Source organism: Schistocerca americana, chromosome 4, assembly GCF_021461395.2.
Source record: "Schistocerca americana isolate TAMUIC-IGC-003095 chromosome 4, iqSchAmer2.1, whole genome shotgun sequence".
NCBI classification, from domain to species: domain Eukaryota; kingdom Metazoa; phylum Arthropoda; class Insecta; order Orthoptera; family Acrididae; genus Schistocerca; species Schistocerca americana.
The window spans coordinates 489,741,181-489,761,236 of NC_060122.1; the positions used below are offsets into that span (position 1 = coordinate 489,741,181).

The 20,056-nt window shown below is 41.3% G+C and overlaps 1 protein-coding gene across 1 annotated transcript in view; it reads left to right on the plus strand.

The window, feature by feature from the left end:
• LOC124613575 (protein piccolo-like) overlaps positions 1–20,056 on the plus strand; it is a 208,379-nt gene that overhangs the window by 132,278 nt on the left and 56,045 nt on the right. The window contains exon 3 of the mRNA XM_047142289.1: positions 14,224–14,279. Within this exon, the coding sequence (XP_046998245.1) occupies positions 14,224–14,279 (56 nt within the window). The remainder of the gene's footprint in view (positions 1–14,223; positions 14,280–20,056) is intronic.

Consider the following 20,056-nt stretch of genomic DNA (forward strand, 5'->3'; position numbering starts at 1 on the left):
GTCTTCTTTATAGCTGAGCTACACCTTTCTAAAATTATGCCCATAAACCGAAGTCCACCATTCTCTTTCTCTGTTGCTGTCCTTACGTGTTCATTCTATTTCATTTCGTTTTGCAACGTTACGCCCAGATATTTAATCGGTGTGACTGTGTCAAGCAGACGCTACTAATATTGTATCCGAACACTACAGGATGGTTCTTCCTACTCATCTGCATTAACTTACGTTTTTCTATATTTGGAGCAAGTTGCCATTCATCACAACAACTAGAAGTTTTGTATAAGTCCTCTAGTATCCTCGTACGGCCCTTCTACTATTATTAAAGCGCTTTTCTCCGGACTTCAGTTTAGTTTGTTAAGCTATCTCGTCGCCTGTATGATACTTCTCGCATCTCTCAGTCGGCCACACACATGTTGGTGAAAGGAAGTGTACTAGTATTAGGACCACATCATTTAAACTTACTGATAAAGCAAATAAATTTCCCGTGTGTTACGGCGAGTATTATGACCATCACGGATAATTCCACATAGCTCCTTACCCGATCTACACGGAATCATTCATAAAAAAATTGTTACTAAACCTGCCTAGACTACAAATTAACCTTCGGGTGGAGACTTACCTCTAATTAACAATACACGCCTTCTTACCCACATAATTTTTTGCATATTCCTCCTTTTGTAGTGGACCACTCCGAACTATCTACTGAAATGAGCGCTTACAAGTTTCACTTGCATTTATATTTTCTCCAAAGTTGTACCGTCGTTTACAAGACAAATACGACCTTCCATTAAATTTATCAGACTTTAGCTAAGGCTGAACCAGCTGTAATGAAATGCCATGTTTCACCTAATCTAGGCAGAAATGGAACTTCCAGGAATATGGGATATGAACCCAAAACTCTACCCTCTCCTCTTCTGGGAGAATAGTTACGGCGGAAAACGGCTTAATCATGCACCATAGATATATTATAAGAATGAATCTTCTAGTTAACACTGCTATAAAGGAGCGTTTTGACGAACCAAAAATATGTCAAGCTGCATCTCAAACCCGAATTCGTAGTACGATGAACCCCGGCTGGAATATGATGGGATTCTTCACTTAAGCAAGATATCCTCCGAGGAAAAAGATATTCGTGGAGGATAATCTAGAAGAAGATTAGGTAAATCTGAAGTTATTCACATCACGCACCACTTTATGGTGAGTGTAACTATTCTTGGTTTCTTTAAGAACAATCTATGAATCTTAGCAATGCAGTGTAATATACGGGGCATAAAAAAAAGGTATGGCCGATCTCATACATAGAGAAATAAAATGTGTTATATAGATATAGGTGCAGAAATGCTTTATTTACATATTAGAGCTCATTTTCTACTCCTCTTCATAATCACACTGACCATGGGAAACAAACAGGAAAAGAACGTAACTGCATAGAATGAAACACTTTCCTAAATTAATTGTTCAAAATGCCTTCCGTTAGCAAGGCTGCAGGCACAACACGCCGTCGCAATGTGTTCCTGATGCGTTGATGTATCCCTGGAGAACGGTGTATTGTTTCATAGCCTTCCACAATACAGGCACAAAACTCTGTACATCTTGTGGTGGCGTTCCATAGAAAAGAGTTTTAAAATGCCCCCGTAAGTGAATGTCTGGTGGGTTTAGGTCCGGAGAGCGTGGAAGCCAAATAATTGGTCGACCTCAACCATCGATCTGTCACGGAGTTTTTTTATGCTAATAGAGCAATGAAGTTAGCCGCGTGTCATCATAGAGAGTGAAATTAGCCGCACAACACAGGCAATGATGTTAGTCACATGTCGACACTAGCAGTGAAGTGAGTGGCATGTCAACACTACTTTCGTCAAACTGGAACAACAAACATTGGTGATGAACCTGATAAGTACAACTTACTGTACATTCTAATTAAACGTAACCAAGAGGGTGATTTGAATATGTCATGCAAGAAAACGTTTCATGTAATACTGGTACACCCTGTTTCTGTGTGTTTCCCGAGATTATAAAGAGAAGTAGAAAATGTGATCTAACAAGGAAATAAAGCGTTTCAGGATCTATGTCCATATAACAAGTTTTCTTCCTCTGTGTGTAAGAAATGTTTTCTGAAAGCTTGGCCGTATCTCTGCTACACCCAGTATTTTATTTCTGTCCTAAATGAATGACTGACGTTAAAGAGTTGCTTAGTCATTTCAACTGTGTGTCAGTGCCCCCACTGCGCGACCATGGCTCGCTACTCACTCTCAATGTAGTGAAAATTTTCTGTCCGAAGTGTCGCATCATTCTGACGCGGAATTGGTTCCATATCGCGACACTGGACGATCGAGCAGAAGTGCTACGGAATCTTAAGTATTCATCCATACGTATTATTACGACTCTGAGTAAAAATTAAATCTCAATACTAAATATAGAACCCAGTACGTTGTCCTCGATGGTGAGTATTCATCGGAAGTGAGGGTATCATCTGGAGCGCCCCAGGGAAGTGTGGTAGGTCCGCTGTTGTTTTCTATCTACATAAATGATCTTTTGGATAGGTTGGAGAGCAATGTGCGGCTGTTTGCTGATGATGCTGTAGTTTGCGGGAAGGTGTCGTCGTTGAGTGACTGTAGGAAGATACAAGATGACTTGGACAGGATTTGTGATTGGTGTAAAGAATGGCAGCTACCTCTAAGTATAAATAAATGTAAATTAATGCAGATGAATAGGAAAAAGAATCCTGTAATGTTTGAATACTCCATTAGTAGTGTAGCGCGTGTCACAGTCACGTCGATTAAATATTTGGGCGTAACATTGCAGAACGATATGAAGTGGGACAAGCATGTAATTGCAGTTGTGGGGAAGGCGGATAGTCGTCTTCGGTTCATTGGTAGAATTTTGGGAAGATGTGGTTCATCTGTAAAGGAGACCGTTTATAAAACACTAATACGACCTATTCTTGAGTACTGCTCAAGCGTTTGGGATCCCTATCAGGTCGGATTGAGGGAGGACATAGAAGCAATTCAGAGGCGGGCTGCTAGATTTGTTACTGGTAGGTTTGATCATCACGCGAGTGTTACGGAAATGCTTCAGGAACTCGGGTGGGAGTCTCTAGAGGAAAGGAGGCGTTCTTTTCGTGAATCGCTACTGAGGAAATTTAGAGTACCAGCACTTGAGGCTGGCTGCAGTACAATTTTACTGCCGCCAACTTATATTTCGCGGAATGACCACAAAGATAAGAGGGATTAGAGCTCGTACAGAGGCATATAGGCAGTCAATTTTCCATCGTTCTCTTTGGTAGTGGAACAGGGAGAGAAGGTACTAGTTTTGGTACGAGGTACCCTCCGCCACGCACCGTATGGTGGATTGCGGAGTATGTATGTAGATGTAGATGTAAATAAATAATATAGTCGTTACTGCAACAAATCCCACAACAAAAAATGTACTGACTAGTAAATCAAAAGAATGTTTAATATATTGCTGACACAGTTTAGATGCATTGCAAGAGGGATACCGGTTCCACATCACTGGCTGCGGCTTTAGTACGTGCGTACTACAGGTGCACTGAAAACGTTGCTGATATAGCAGTTTCTGAAACATTTCAAAATGATTAACAGCTGAGCTCGGTGTGAGTCTCGGTGAAGAAATAGCTTCCGATATTATTCGCTAGGACATTTGTAAATATAATAAAGATAAATGGTGCTGTAGCACGTCCCTGGGGTACGCCCGAAGTTACTTTCACATCTGAAGATGTGTGTCCGTTACGGTTGACGTGCTGCGTTCTATTTACATTCGAACTCTTCAGTCTATTATACAAGATGGTCTGAAACTTCGAACGTTCATGTTTTCTTCATTGGGCGAAGTTGCCGAACTGTTTCGGACGCCTTCCGGAAGAGAAGGAACATGGCATCAACGTGGGTGCCAGCATTTACTGCCGTTTTGATCTCTCTGTCTTAATTTTTATTTATTTATTGTCACAAGCTGCTTATTGGTAGTAGTTTTCTTTTACCGACTGAATTACGGTCGTTTCCCATCATCGTAGGTTCCGACAGCACATAACACATTTTTTCTCATAATAAATTAATTGCGGTATGAACAGCAGTGAATGATTCCAGGCAAGCTGCAACTAACGTGATTTGTAGTGTTTCTTCCTCACCACAAGCTTGTTTCAGCTACAGCGCTATTCACAGGTAAATTACGTCCATTAGCAGTACACGTACAGAAAACTGCCATAGCGTGATATAGCAGCTTAGTCCGCGCAGTACTGATGGATGTAATCTAGTGCACTATTTGTGCTACACACGCATGTGACAGCGATTTACGTATGTACTCGCGATTTATTCAAATGTAATGTGAAACTTGAGGCTTTTGACAAGTGCTTGAAAATGACTGACAGTCGAAATCAGCCAACAGCACGGAGAATAAATATATTAAAGCCTGTTTGGACCAAGTTTTCTTCTTTAAAACAGTTTCGTTCTCTCCACCCTGCATGTATTTTACGCGATAAACTGTTGAAAAATATCATCTGCCTTGGCGGGTTTCCACACGCGGTAAAGCCTACAATTTTTATCATGACTGGTCAGAATTGACTGAATTTGCGGCCAGTTTCAGCAAGCTCACAACAATCGATGATAATGACAGTAAGAATGTCAGTCTACGTTTCGCGTAACTTCTTGACGCAGCTCTAGAGATGAGACACAGACGGGAACAGGAAAGTTCATTTATCGACGATCGATAAAATGTAACTGATGAGAGGCAACGGAAATATGGCATCGAAGCAACAAAGTGCGTAGGAGAAAGTGGAGCAAGCTGGTACCGGAAAGCGTTTAAGGGGACGGCACCGGTGTGGAGTTTGGCTGTTTACGTTCGTGCTGTCAGCGAATAACACTTGGCTGTATGCGTATCCTGGTCTGACTATTCGCCGAATTGTATGATGCATCAGTTAAATTATGGAGAATAGCTGTACAAACGTCAATTAGGTAATAGCACGGGCAAAAGAATATATTACAGCCTATTTGGACCATGTTTTCTTTCATAAAACGTGTTGAGGTTGTGGGCCGTCACAAGTACAAATTTCTAAAAATAAAACTGGTCCGGAAATGTTTACAATGAGACTGACGTGTAAGTGACCCTTCTTAAAGGACATCACAGAAGACGTTACAAATTGTCCCCGTTGACGTCGATGCAGTGCTGTGCTCGACTTACCAAACTGTGAGATACGCATAGCAGCTCTGCCTGAGGGACAGCAGCAATAGCGGGTTCAGTGATCCGCTGTAGCTCTTCCAGTGTGTGAGGATTATTTGGGTACATCTGACCCTTCAATTTACCCTAAAAGTAAAAATCACTGGGAGAGAGATCAGACGACCGAGGTGACCAGAACATCACACTGTGTCTGCTGATTGTCGTCTCCTCAGCGAAAACCTCATGAACTCGTGACTACGTTAACAAGGCGCTGTGTGCTGTTATTGTCTTCCTGAAATTATCCCTACAGTCGTTCATCTTATGTGTGTTGATCCACACACAGATTAAACAGTTTCTCGACATACCGGTTTGCTGAAAAAAATGGTGTTACGATGTGGGTACCAGGACCTGTGCAACCGAACATCAGTCTTGAGATTATGCAACGGCTCTCCAAAACAGCTGGGGATTTTCTAATCCATAATGGCGCATGGTCTATGAGTACATGGATCTTGACAGGCTGAACAAGACCTCATCTCAGAAAAGGCCTGCAGAACTCAACAGCCGGAGGTTGGTCCGGACGCTTTAACTCGCGCACAGCAGTATAATTGTAAGGATGCTGAAGCAGGTCCTTTATGATCGTGTTTCGACACGACGATCCCTTAATTCCTATTTGTACAGATAACCGGCGTTGAAATTTCGTCGGACTTGTTCCAGGCTTTCCTCTACTCGGGCAACATTTTCTGATATTCGAACTCTTTGGTTTTTATTCGCTACAAAGCTCGTTTTGCACCATTTAATTAAAATTTTCGTTTGCAGACTTTGCTGAAAGTTGTGCCAAAACTCTTCCAGCCTTAAACTGTCGAGCAATTTCCCACATGTTTTCCGCTAATAGTGCTCTGTATAACACTCGACAGTGAATACGCCCTGTGTTTATCCTAAGCACCATCTACTGGTGCATTCAGCTGGCCATTATGCCTGCTACTCTCCCGCATTATGGAGCGACGTGGTGCAGTGGTTAGCTCTTAGCACACTGGACTCTTATTCGGGAAGACGACGCTTCAAATGCCCATCCGGCCATCCAGATCTAGGTTTTCCGTGATTTTCCTAAAATCAATTAAGGAAAATGTCGGGATGGTCCCTTTGAAATGGAATGACAGATTACCTTTCCCATCCTTCCTTAATATGTGCTTATGTTCCACGCCATTTTCGGCGGAACATTAAACACTAATCTAAGTTCCTTTCCCTCACTCATTCAAACGTAATGACAAATCGTAATACTCGGGACAGCAATCGGTTGGTGAATTGAAACCACAATTTCCAGCGTTTTCTGTGTTCGGCAGTTAAGCTGTTCATTAACAAGGAGTTTCATGACTGTCTTGTAAATATTTCCGGGGCCAGTCTTATTTTCCCACTCTATAAATACTTGCTGTTACGTTGACGCTAAATACGGCAGCGAAGAAATGTCTATTGAAGGCTCCGACTAATTAATGGTATTCATTCCAGATCATATCTCCTCATAACACTAGCTCTTGATGGTGACAGGTGAGACGTTTTGCTTTAGGTTATTCACATTATTTTGTGTTTATGCACATCCAAGGAGAACTGGCAAGCATAACTCCATGTATAAACACCGTCTACAGCTACGTATCAGGCAGGCTATGTACACGATTGAGCAGAACACGATAAGTATTTCCGCTTACGGTATCACGAGTACAGCAGTAGCAGGATGTGTTCTGCAAGATGGACACCGAACTACATTCAGCGAGACATCTATAGTTGAGCAGACAAATGTTTCCTGGGATGGCGTAATAAAAGAAGCGACAGAGATAAAAGGAGCTGACAACACCATCAATAAAAAGGCGGCTTCCAGCTGAAGACGGCTTCGATCCGGCAATTGGAAGACTGAAGTGGGAGCGGCAGTCACACTGACGAAAACATTACCTTTTATGGAGTTGGACTGGGCAGCTGGCACGGGGCCAACGATATATACGGGCGCTGTGGCGTGCGTCAAAGCACGTGATACTAAAGTTCTCATGAGCTGCAGCGAGTTACTGTTTTAGAACACTTTAATACTTCAATGCTCCACGCTTAAATACACTCACGGTCTCGATAACACAGAACAACGCCAAGGACTTTAGTGGGTGCCTTTCCATTGAGATACTGATTTCCCATCTGACCCTGAAAGTAGCCTAGCGTTTGGGTTTTATGTGGACAAGGCAACTAGTGTGATGTCACAAGTTCGTTGCGGGGCTCGTATTTCCCATGGGCCCCGAGAGGGCACCAGAGACGTCACAGGAAACAGCACAGCAAGAACGGAAGTAGCTAAGAAACGACAGTCTCCACTTGACAATAACTAAGGTGCACTTGTTCGAAAGCTCTTGACGTGTGACCTCTTGACGCGACCTGAAGATCTAGTAAATTTCTTAACAGTAAACGAGTTTCTGACAGTTGTGATGGAACTAAACCGGTATTCACTCTACGAAAACAGGCAAACCGAGAATTAGCAGTTAAGATGGACTGTGACGATAAAACAATAAAACAATGTGGGACAGTTGCAGACCTCATGCAGGTTCTAAAACACACTGGACTATATATTCAGTATTTTTAAAGCAAAAGGCCGCGAAAATCTATGGGTAACCTTCCGTCTATGTATGCTTGCTTGTTATCTGATCGCTGTGATTAAAGGAGACTATTCGTATCCAACCTTGTTACTAATTCAATTCAGTAGATGAAACAATTTTAGAATTCTATGTTGGCAAATAAAATAATCTTGTGTACGACATGAAACCACACATATTAACGGTCATAATATACTAAATTAGAATAATAAAAGGATTTTTATTGTGTCTGTGTGTATATGTGCACTTCAGTTCACTATAATGAAGGAAGTAAGCTGCACTGCTATGGATGTTGATGATTCAAGTAGTATTTGATACCACAAAAACTTTTCTAACTAGTATTTTGAGTATTTAAGCTCGTGAAACTCCAATATTCTTTTTATTTTGTTTGATAATTCACTACATAGAATTTCTTGCTGATAAAAGAGCAGTTTTTGGACCATGACTTTTGTGTATATTTCTCTATGAAAATCATTTTTCTTTCTTGTCAGGAAGCCGTGAACTTGACTGTTTAACACTGACAGCTCCTGACGTGCCTGCAGATAACATATACTTCCACAAATACAGATACGATGATGATTTTTAATTTCTTAAAGAAATTCTTGCATGTTTCTCTTTCTGACAGCCTCTTTATTATTGGCATTGCTCTCTTTTGAAATATTATAAATGTTTGGTCAGACTGATATTCCCCAAAACATGATGCCATATCTTAACTTTGCGTGAGTGTAAGGTAGGGAAATAACTATGCATCAACATTATAGGTTTCCTTAAAAATTCTAAGGAGATGTAGTATTGACTTAATTTTTTGTTTAACAATTCTGTATGTTTCTGCCACCGTAAATATTCATGTAGACATACTCCTATGAATGTAGTGTGGGGTGTTTTCTCTCTCTTATATTGCCCAACTTCTGCCGTTATGTTGGTTCCTAGTTTGCTTGTTATATGGCTGAATTTTATCCCTATTTGGCATTCACAATTAATCTTCTACTGTAACTACTGTCACTCTCTCCTGTAGGTCAGCTTCGTGTACAGCTTTAACAAACAGGCTGGTGTCATTGACAAAGAATATTGCATCTGCTGTTGAGACGTGGTTCATATATGACGACGAATGTTGTCATGACAAAAAACATCAAAGGAAGAATGGAGCGGCTGAGTAACAACAGCCGAACAATACTCACTGTACACATTCGTGAAAAGCCGCAGAAGGTGCTGATGGACGACTGTAGCAATAAAGAAAGAGTACCACGATTCCCTTTCCGTCGGTATAACTAAAGCTACCTGAGTTTATAGCCGACAGTTTATACGGCTTGTGACAGAAATTACAGAAAACCTTCGTAGAACACGGCTGTAGCATAAAAGCGCATGCTTATATGTCGTTAACATGGCGAAAGCAGATATTGTGGAACATATTTTTGCTTATACCCCTCATTCACCGAAGTATGTGCTCTTGAGTACTTTCCAAAGCAGTATACCGGGTATTTAGAAACTACCATAGCGTTGGAAGGCTCACGGAAAACACACTATAATATATTCATGAGCAAACGATTTTGAGACGCACACCTAGGAGCGTGTAGCACACCCTTTTATCTTAATGGCGGCGGCTATGCGTCGTGGCATTGACTAAGAAACACCAAAGCCATGAGAAACAGGTTCTATTAGCGAACAACCGCCGCTCGCAACAAACGCAGATTGGCTGAAGCTGTGTTGGAACACCATGTGTACTGAGTAGAATTGATATGACCTGCGTGTGTTACACACACACACACACACACACACACACACACACACACACACACGCACGCACGTTGGTGAAATGTTCAACTTATTCTGAACGAAAATTAGGAATTCTGTCTTACTAACGGCACATTTCACCTGCGTTATTCTGTAGGTGAGCATGCCCCAGATCGACAAAGGCTAGTGAGTCGCCAGCATGGATGTGATTTTTAGGAAGTTTCTCACATCGAACTAGGTGAGTGCCGGGCTGCCCACATCCCCTCTTTATTACGCGCTACGCAACTATTTATAAAACGTTCAGTCCGGAACCGCGGGACTGCTACGGTCGCAGGTTCGAATCCTGCCTCGGGCATGGATGTTTGTGATGTCCTTAGGTTAGTTAGGTTTAAGTAGTTCTAGGGGACTGATGACCACAGAGGTTGAGTCCCATAGTGCTCAGAGCCATATAAAACGTTGTCAGACTTTAACATGAGATTTGCTCCAGACGCAGACACAGACAGCGGGGTACACAGATTCTATCCTGGGGAGCGGCGGGGGGGGGGGGGGGGGGAGGGGGGAAGGAGGGGTTGGGCGTGTGGGTGTGATAACGTCAGGAAGGGTATCTGGCCATGAACAGCCCATTAACGTTGTGCCATCCAATAAACAATACCGACCCCGTAGATACATGGGAAAGGGCACAGAAGAAGAAATTCTGTAGGCGAGCACGTGACTGGACAGTGACTCGTCTTAGAAGTCGAACACGCTCACACAACTATCAATGACGTTAGATTTTTGTAGGATTTTCGAACACGTTGGCTACTCGTGCTTTATGTCCTTCCTGAAGACCAAAAATATCTGTAGAAATCAAAATGGGTTCTAATACAACGATCATGTGAAAACCAGCTCGCTCTCTTCATCCTTTAGATTTCGCGAGTTTCTTTATACAGTTTATGCTTATTCAGGTTGAAATTATTTTGTAGGGTTTATATATTTCAACCAAAATATCGTGCTCAAACTGCTTAAACAACACATGTAACCAAAAAACAAAACCTTACACAAAGAAAACAATTAACAAGAGAAGAAAACTAAACAAAAAACAACATACGTACTGACAATATACTTGGGACAAATATCGAATAAAATAAACCAAATCTTAAACAAAAGAACTATAAAACTAGCAGTACGAACAAACAACAATCTAAGGACAAAAATTAGATCTGGAAGAATCAAAACTCCTGATTTTGCCTGCTCAGACATGAACAAAATTTCATGCAACGACTGCACTGAATGCGGTGTCTATCAAACATCACTGACTGTCAAGGATTACACAGTCAACATAGAGCATCAACGAGAATATACTGTCAATCCAGTCGTCAAAAGCATTCCACGAAAGAAATTCTACACAAACAGAAATTACATGATTTATTTCGGTCGAGCAACAAATAGACAGTCGACAATTTACTTACTGATGCATTATGGGTGTCTACTCAAAGTAGGCGTTAAGTATATATGTAAACTGACGTTTATGTACCCTAAGTAGACTAACCAACTCTTAACATCTACAAGTTTATTTAAGAATGGCGCTGTAAGTAAAGCAATCTTGTTGTAAGGAAGAAGAACTAATAATTAAACTATTCGCAGCTTGCCTGAACTCATTCGTTACAAAATATCAAGTAAGACGTATTCTACGCTACGGGCCTGCCGAGAATGAAATAGTATTTTAAGCATATATGGTTTTTCATCTCATTGAAATATGTGTTGCCTTATACATAATTCTTTCTAGCGCATGCAAGTGACGATATTTCGTAATAATCGTGTAATAACACGAATTATATGATTTATATACGTATATATGCAATCAGCATAAGGTATTTTTACGAAAATAGACACATTTTCTGTACATACAAAGATTGGTTTCTTATATATCATAGAATGTATGTAATCCAACTCATAATTTCCATTTTTCTTTTAGCAAAACAAAGAAACATGTTGTCATAAGAGAATACCAGTGAAATTTTCAACTATATTTCTTTTACATCAACCTCATCGTTTAAAATAATGTCAAGAAGTTTCGTTTCTCTCTCTTCCAAAACATTTAGTCAGCTGCCTTTTTCAGCAGTATGTGGGACTGACAGGCTTTGAGTCATGTCTCTGGCTGTTATTTTAAGTGTGCACTAAATGAAGGTAGGTTCGTGCCAGTCAGGTTCAGATGTTTGTATTGTTTTGAAATTTCGCCCAGTTTGTCCTATGTAAATTTTTTCATAGTTACCGCATTTTACAATTTATACACAATACATTACGTTCACAAATTTGTCGTAACATACAACAGTCGTGTAAATTTGAAGTGTAGATGTTTATAAATTACAATGCGATAACTGTGAGAAATTTACAAAGGAAAAACTGGACGAAATTTCAAAACAGTATATAAAGAACATCTGAACCTGATTCGCACCAGCCTGTCTTCATTTAGTGTACACTTAAAATAACAAAACCACACGGCCAGTGACATGATACAATGCCTGTTAATCCTACGTACAACCATGAAAGGCAGCTGACTAAATATTTGAGAAAAAATAAATTTTCGCATACATAACGAACCATCCTGACATTGTTTTAAGTGAAGAGACCGAGCTCATAGAAAAATCGTAAGAAATTTCACTAGTTTCTTTAATGGCAACATACTTCGTTTTGATAAAAGAAAAAAATACAATTAGATCTAACAATATACGTTTCCTATTATATTAAACAAAAAATAGTCTTTGCATGTACAGCAATTGCCAATGAGAACTGTGTATATTTCAGTAAAAAATCGTTTGTTGATTGCATATATACCCCCATAAATCAAGTGATCGTGTTATTACGCGATTATTACAAAGTACCGTCATTGGCATACGCTATTAACGATGACGTATTAGGCAAGTCGCATTATAATGATACGAAAAATTACATACGCATTAAACATTGCTGTATATGCTATAATATATTACGAGTAGAAATGTGCCTTCATAATTCAGATACTGCCAATGATTGGCAACGACGGAAACTGGTCTTGTAAAATAAAGCTAATATCAACAAGCAGCTTCCGTCAAACAATTAATTGTAAATATGACATATTTATGATTAGAAGTAATAATGATCTTTATTTTCGTTATTTTCTATTTGTCTTACATATTTGTATTTTTGTCACGACCAAAGATAAATTCGCATTTCGAAGAGCAGGGCGTTTTCATGGTAAGAGCATATCTAAAACGCATCTTCACGCAAGAGTTGGGACTCGAACTGACGACGATCGCCAGTTCAGAATCAACGACCCTACGCCGAGAATACGTCAGTTACTTTGGTCTCTAATGACGTCTATGCTGGCAGAATGGTCACCATTCCCACTTCCCACCCGTCTCTCTTCACCCAACGAAACCATATTACACTCCTATAAACTATTAACTTACTGCAGTACACTACAGTGACGCAATCGATTATCCTTTCAAAAAGTTCACCATTGTAACAAATGATAGTCAAAGCCAGCACTGTGCTTGCACATCGCCGACACAACCGGAAAAGTAACAGAAAACAGATTAAAACTGGCGGGCCGAGACTCGTACTCGGGACCTTCGCCTTTCACGGTAAGTGCTCTACCAGCTAAGCTACCCAAACACGACTCACGACCCGTCCTCACAGCTTCACTTCCGCCAGTACCTCGTCTCCTACCTTCCAAACTTCACAGAAGCACTTGCCCGCGAAAGGCAAAGGTCCTGAGTTCGTGTCTCATATCAGAGCGCACTCCACTGCAGAGTGAAAATTTCATTCTGGTAACAGAAAACACGTGTAAATATTATTTACCAGTGACACGTGAATGTATGCGCAAGTGGTCAGATAACTGCCTGCTGGATTGAAAAAACCAACCACAGATAGGTCCAGCTGTAAGAAATAGTCCTAAAAAGTCGTAAATGTAACTAATAAAATGATCAAAACGTTCTTAATTACTTACTTACTTACAAGAAGAGGCTGAAGCGTAATAATTCCGATGCAAACAACATAAAGAAAGCATTTTGTTGCATCAGTAGTATCTATATATTTATAAAACTAATTCATGTGTAACAAGCAACTCTAGATACTTCGGAAATAAAAGATAGAAACTCGCTTAACACATACTTAAAATGCAATTATTTAGTCACAGATAAGATTCATATATGAAAATGGCAGTCTGCTACTGTGTCTAGCACTCTGAAAAAGGCGGATGAAAGTATCCACAGAGCACCAGTGTACTAAATCCATTCGAGAAACTAACCCTGTCAGTCCACGCAATGTCGGCGACATTTTGGGAAGCAGACATTCTATTCCAATATTCTGACAAAGTGTTGGCGTGTCAAGTGTTTTCATGTGATACAAAGCAGATGTGCAATCATATTAGATCCGGTGGGCTCGATTGTTCCGTCTATAGTCGCAAGTACGCACAAGCAGGAATTGTAAGACGTCTACGTATACCACGCTTGGCTGAAATTGCTCTGGATGTTCCAGAGCTTTGTTCAAATGCATTCAAGACGTTGTTTGTTGCTAAATTTCATACAATTTTGATGTTTCTTTCACAGAGCAAAAATTATCACAAATGCAGTGTGCAAGGATTATGTTACAGGTTTGTTTCAGCATCAATATGAACTTTCTCATACGAATACAGATTTGACATTGAATTTCTATCGACTCTGATTTCTAACCACTTCTTCTGATTCTCTTACAGGATCAGAAAATGTTGAGAGCCAGCGCAGAGTTATCGGCAGAGAGCCTCCTTCGACCGTAAGTACTGTTAGTGCTACCTGCTATCCTAATACTGAAAGACTTACAGAACATTAAAAATTGTAAATATAACTTGTCTGAGCCAGTCGAATCAGAGTAACATTTTTCAGTCACAAAAATTGTCAGATACTGACATGATTTTAACACTGTTAACACGTACTGAGCTAAAAATAAGCGAAAAACGTAAAATGTCGTGGACCAAGTAATGGGTCTCGACTAGACGGAGCCATTTTATTAAAATATCTGGGTGCAATAATGAGTGATGCTATGAAAGTAATGCGTCACATACGTATATACAGACGAAAGAAAATCCTTTACTGAATTTTTCGAGGTTAGGAACCGATGCTAGGTAACGAATATTTTAGGTGATGCGGGGTACGGAATGATTAATGTGTATGTGACACGTGTAAACTGCCTATGTTTCAAAGGATTCCAAACTTGCTCTTCCTGCATTGTTACAAGCAACGAAAGCTACAGTTATCCATCCGTTACCCAAACTGGAAGAAGAAGAAACTTTCATTAAAGAAAAATTTAACTTCGCACCACAAAATAAAGTAGGTCCATGAATAAGAACAAATGCTGGTTTACAAATCACTTGTCAATGTGGACGGCACTCTTGGTGCTTCGACATCTACTGCGAAGGGTAAAAAGAATGAAGTAAGAGGAGTAGGTAAAACTACTCAATTTGTTCTTATTCATGGACCTACTTTATTTTGTGGTGCGAAGTTAAATTTTTTTTTAATGAAAGTTTCTTCTTCTTCCAGTTTGGGTAACGGATGGATAACTGTAGCTTTCGTTGCTTGTAACAATGCAGGAAGAGCAGGTTTGGAATCCTTTGAAACTAGGGAAATCCTAGCTTACCGTGCTATACCTGTTTCTGAGATTATTATTGCTAGTGAGGGTTCCTACCTTTTACCGCACGGGAGTTTGTCTTTGTCTTGTCGTAGAAGTTGTAAGATAAATTCCGATTGTAGTATTCACTTATGGGTGAAGGCTAGTGGTCCTGCTTCTTTGGAAGATTGTCGTATTGTGGGTGGTTGTACTTTATATAATCATTGAAAGCAGTTCTCAAATCGGCCCTTTTAAGGGCCACAAATACTACACATTGATCTTGCCAAAAGCTGAGAAGCGATTCTTCTTGGTGTTTTAGCTCCCTGGGGCACTCTGGGATGCTGTCTGGGGCACCCTGGGATGCTCTGTGGGCTGCTCAATAGATGTCGAGCACAGTCTCTGATTGGTTGTCTTGGTTTTAGCGCGCGATTCAAATTACGTTTGAGCAACACGCAGGAGAGCTTCTGTAAAGTTTGGAAGGTAGGAGACGAGGTACTGGCAGAAGTAAAGCTGTGAGTACCGGGCGTGAGTCGTGCTTCGGTAGCTCAGCTGGTAGAGCACTTGCCCGTGAAAGGCAAAGGTCCCGAGTTCGAGTCTCGGTCGGGCACACAGTTTTAATCTGCCAGGAAGTTTCATATCAGCGCACACTCCGCTGCAGAGTGAAAATCTCATTCTAAAAACATCCCCCAGGCTGTGGCTAAGCCATGTCTCCGCAATATCCTTTCTTTCGGGAGTGCCAGTTCTGCTAGGTTCGCAGGAGAGCTTCTGTAAAGTTTGGAAGGTAGGAGACGAGGTACTGGCAGAAGTACAGCTGTGAGTACCGGGCGCGAGTCGTGCTTCGGTAGCTCAGTTGGTAGAGCACTTGCCCGCGAAAGGCAAAGGTCCCGAGTTCGAGTCTCGGTCGGGCACACAGTTTTAATCTGCCAGGAAGTTTCATATCAGCGCACACTCCGCTGCAGAGTGAAAATCTCATTCTGCCTATGTTTCATGTTAAAAAGCTGCTCAATTAAAAATCAAATAAAACAGTTTACAATGTGTCCAAGGTAGAGTTTACGATGGGACTGCAAAAAATAAGTTACACCTTACAACAGCAGGCCAAGTAAATTTAATTGAATATTGAACTACACCACTTCAAAGTGACACAGACACATGACACTATTTTCAACAGTCACGAAACCTCTGTAAAAACGGTCGGAACGTTCCATCAACAGTTCACTTTCTCGACTGCAGATATACGCTTGGTCACGGAGTCATTCCAGAACCTCTGCTTGAAAGTCCTTATCGTTGCAACAACGACCCCTCTCCCCCCCAACCCCACCCCCCAACCACCACCACAACAACCACAACCACCACAGTTTTTCTTCCTCGATTGCCTGGACATTGTCTTCTGTTGTGGACGTCAATGACCTTCCTTCCCGATCAGCATCACTCACTTTTGCATGACCTCTGTCAAACTGGTGGCACCAAGTCGGCTGGACGCGACATTCACCACCAGAATTTCACGGTAATACTGTGTGTAATTTATATTTTGCCTACGAAAACCGTACTGTCCCGTGTACTTAAACTTTGGAGTACGTTTCCAATTGTCGCAACATTTCAGTCGCATACTATTACAGGAATTTGCAGATACGCTTTTAGTAATGACAGAGAAATTTTCGCAATAAGCCTCGTGGTAATAGAAAGGGATTTATAGCTTGCCCGGGTTCTCGACTGGGGTGGTACTGGGAAACTGCGTCCTGTGAACGCGAGACATCCTTATAAAGCCGGCCATTCCGGATTAGAAGTCGAATATGAGTCGAAACATGAGATCTGTCATCGAGTGTATAAAACAAGAAAAAAACTAATCCAGTATTTTTCACCCCCTTGAACACCACAGAGCTTGAACAGAATCAATTGAGGTATGAAAAATAATTTCACAAATTTACTACCTCGGTTTGGGACGTAGAGATGGCCATTATATTAAGACAACATACGGCAAAAGAAATGCATTTTCTGGAGGATTTCGTATATCTGCTCGATCATAATTTTATCAGAGATGTCACGAATCCCTCCACTGTTGCTAATAAAATCATCAGTTGTTCCCGCGCACATTTGTAGAAATGGTATCACTATGCGTGTGAATCCCTTTTAACTTAAAAACTAAAAAAATGTACTCACTTGGTTCTTGTAGGTCTTTGTCAAATTCATAGTACGTTCAGTAACTGTTGTCTAGTAGCCATCATAGGCCCGGTTCTTGTCAAACAAGGACTCCGCTACGTAATGAACTTTTACCCTTTCTTTTTATTTCCTTCATGTCGTATTTCAGTATAACTTCACAATCTGGTTTCCACTCCTTAACATCACAATTTCATGACAGATACTTCACACTATTTTACGCCATAACACACCACTTCCATCGTACTACCTCCATAGCTCATTGATACATTAACACTACAGCTTCTGACACTCCATAAGAGACTGAATATTCACACACAAAAATCAACAACAAAGATAACATAACTTGCAGCTCAGAGATATATGAATACATTGATATTTACATCCAAAGACTCTAAGACAATTTACAACTTACAGTCACTTGTTTTTCAGAATAAGTCACGCAAACACGAATAATGACAGTATTTCCAAATAATAAATACAATTTTAAATTAATTTGGAAGTAAATTTCGTGTCATTACTACAGAGCAGTGCTGTTTATGAAAAATATGAGAATTTAGATGACAGAAATCACCTCTATTGGATCGAGTAATAACTTCGTATACAACGAGAAGTAATGCAACACGTTTTTTTTCCCGGCCAATTTCGGTTGAAAAAATGCGGAATTTGTTATGGGTGAAGTTTCTCGAAGTTCGACAGGTGGCGCCACTACACGTAAGCTGCATAATGGCTTCTGTAACGAAGGTGCGTTCCAAGAAAAGAGCTGTCATTGAGTCTCTTTTACCAGAAAACCAGAGCATCGCAGGTATTCATTGGCACTTGAAGACTGTCTACTGGGACCTGACAGTGAACAAAAGCACGATATGTCTCTCTCAATGAGAGGCGTCTGTCATCATAGCAACAAGGTCGCACGAACCTGTGCGATCTCCCACGTTCCCGCCGGTCGCTCACAGCTGAGTCCTGTAATGTTGAAACGTGCGGACACTCTCATTCGAGGTGATCGACGGATCAGAATTATACACCTCGCTGTCCAAGTGGATGTCTCTGTTGGTAGCACTAACACACTCGCCCACCACTTGGGGTACTGAAAGATGTGTGCCCGAGGAGTTCCTTGCCGCCTAACAGAAGACCGCAAAAGAGCAATGAAGGACAATTTGTGTGGATCTGCTTCCTTGTTAGAAGGCTTGTCAGTACAATTTTCGTCGCACATCGTTATAGGAGATGAAACATGCGTTCACCACCTCGAACCGGAAACAACACGGCAATGGAGTGGCGCTACACCACCTCCCATCCGAAAAAAAAGTTCGAAGCTGCACCCTTGTCTCTCCCCAATTCAAAACCTTTGGAGCATTGTGGACAGGATCCTCGAACTAGCTCGGTATTTTGACCCTACCTTCGGCATCCAAGAAAAGAATATCAGCACGTTGGTCCTACTTGGTGTCATTTGGAGAAAACGTCGCCATAGTTCACCTTTCAGTATTTTCCTCACACATGTAAGACAGATGCGAATGCAACGCCAATCCATTGCCTACATGTCAGTGCTTGCACGCCCACATCAGAATTGCGTTACATTGCGTATAAATTTCAGAAACATCCTCAGACGGAAACTTCGCACCTTATGTATTTTTGGCTACACGGTTAAGTTCATCGAGGTACATTTGGTGTCATGACGTCTTTTATAAGTAGGTTGTCGCTGTGCCCTGTGCATATGTGGATATCGTGGCTGTAAAATGTCGCCCTTCGAGCTTTGCTCATAGGACGAATGCTCTTGCAAAATACTGCGACCAGAGCGGTTATTGTGAAATAAACTACGCTGTGGCCCATAGCATCTATCCTGCCATCGAAAATTAATGCTAGCAAATGCGATTTCTGGATCTTTTGCACAACATCTGCCTGCAAAAGTTGTTATTTAGCGTCGCGGAGGCCTCCTGAAAGTGCATGACGCGTGGCTGCTCGTAATTACATCATGTTTTGTGGAAAATTATCGCCGGTACGTGGATTCTAACAGTGAAAGCGGTCATGCATAGACTTTCAGCAACCGTAAAACACCTCTCAGTTTTTGCCATGTCTCACCCTGTAGCACGGCGGTCCTCAATGCGTTGTCGAACATCACATGGTGCAAAGACTTGTTGTTAATATACCTTCCCTGTTCGTTCAGAATATTGGATGTCTCAGCAGACCATGGCGTGCTATTTGATGTAGGGGTTGTAGGCTCAACACTTCCTTCTTTAATCTTCTGTTTGCTACTGCTTCTTTAAGGCCGCAGTGGCCGAGCGGTTCTAGGCGCTTCAGTCAGGAACCGCGCTGCTGCTACGGTCGCAGGTTCGAATCCTGCCTCAGGCATGGATGTGTGTGATGTCCTAAGGTTAATTAGGTTTAAGTAGTTCTAAGTCTAGGGGACTGATGACCTCAGTGTTAAGTCCCATAGTGCTTGGAACCATTTGAAGTGTCTCTATTTCCTTCCCTTGGATTCTGACGGAACAATTTATGTAACAGAAAGTGCATATACCTGTCGTTCATTGAGAGGTAGGCGTAGTTGCAAAGTCAGTGCATAATGACAGAGCTTGTCGCAATACTTACGTTTGGCTTCTGTTCTTCCACTCACAGTTCTTATTTTATACTGATTCCACACACTGTAAGGCCGCGTCGCTACAGAAGGCTTGATAGCTGCACCAGCCACCAGACACTTCCACAGATTTATAAACCTGTAATGAACGTTCCCGCCGAGAAGTGTTTCGCTGCCTCAACCTTGAGGGTTGGAGCAATTTAAGCAACTGATTAAATATGTTACG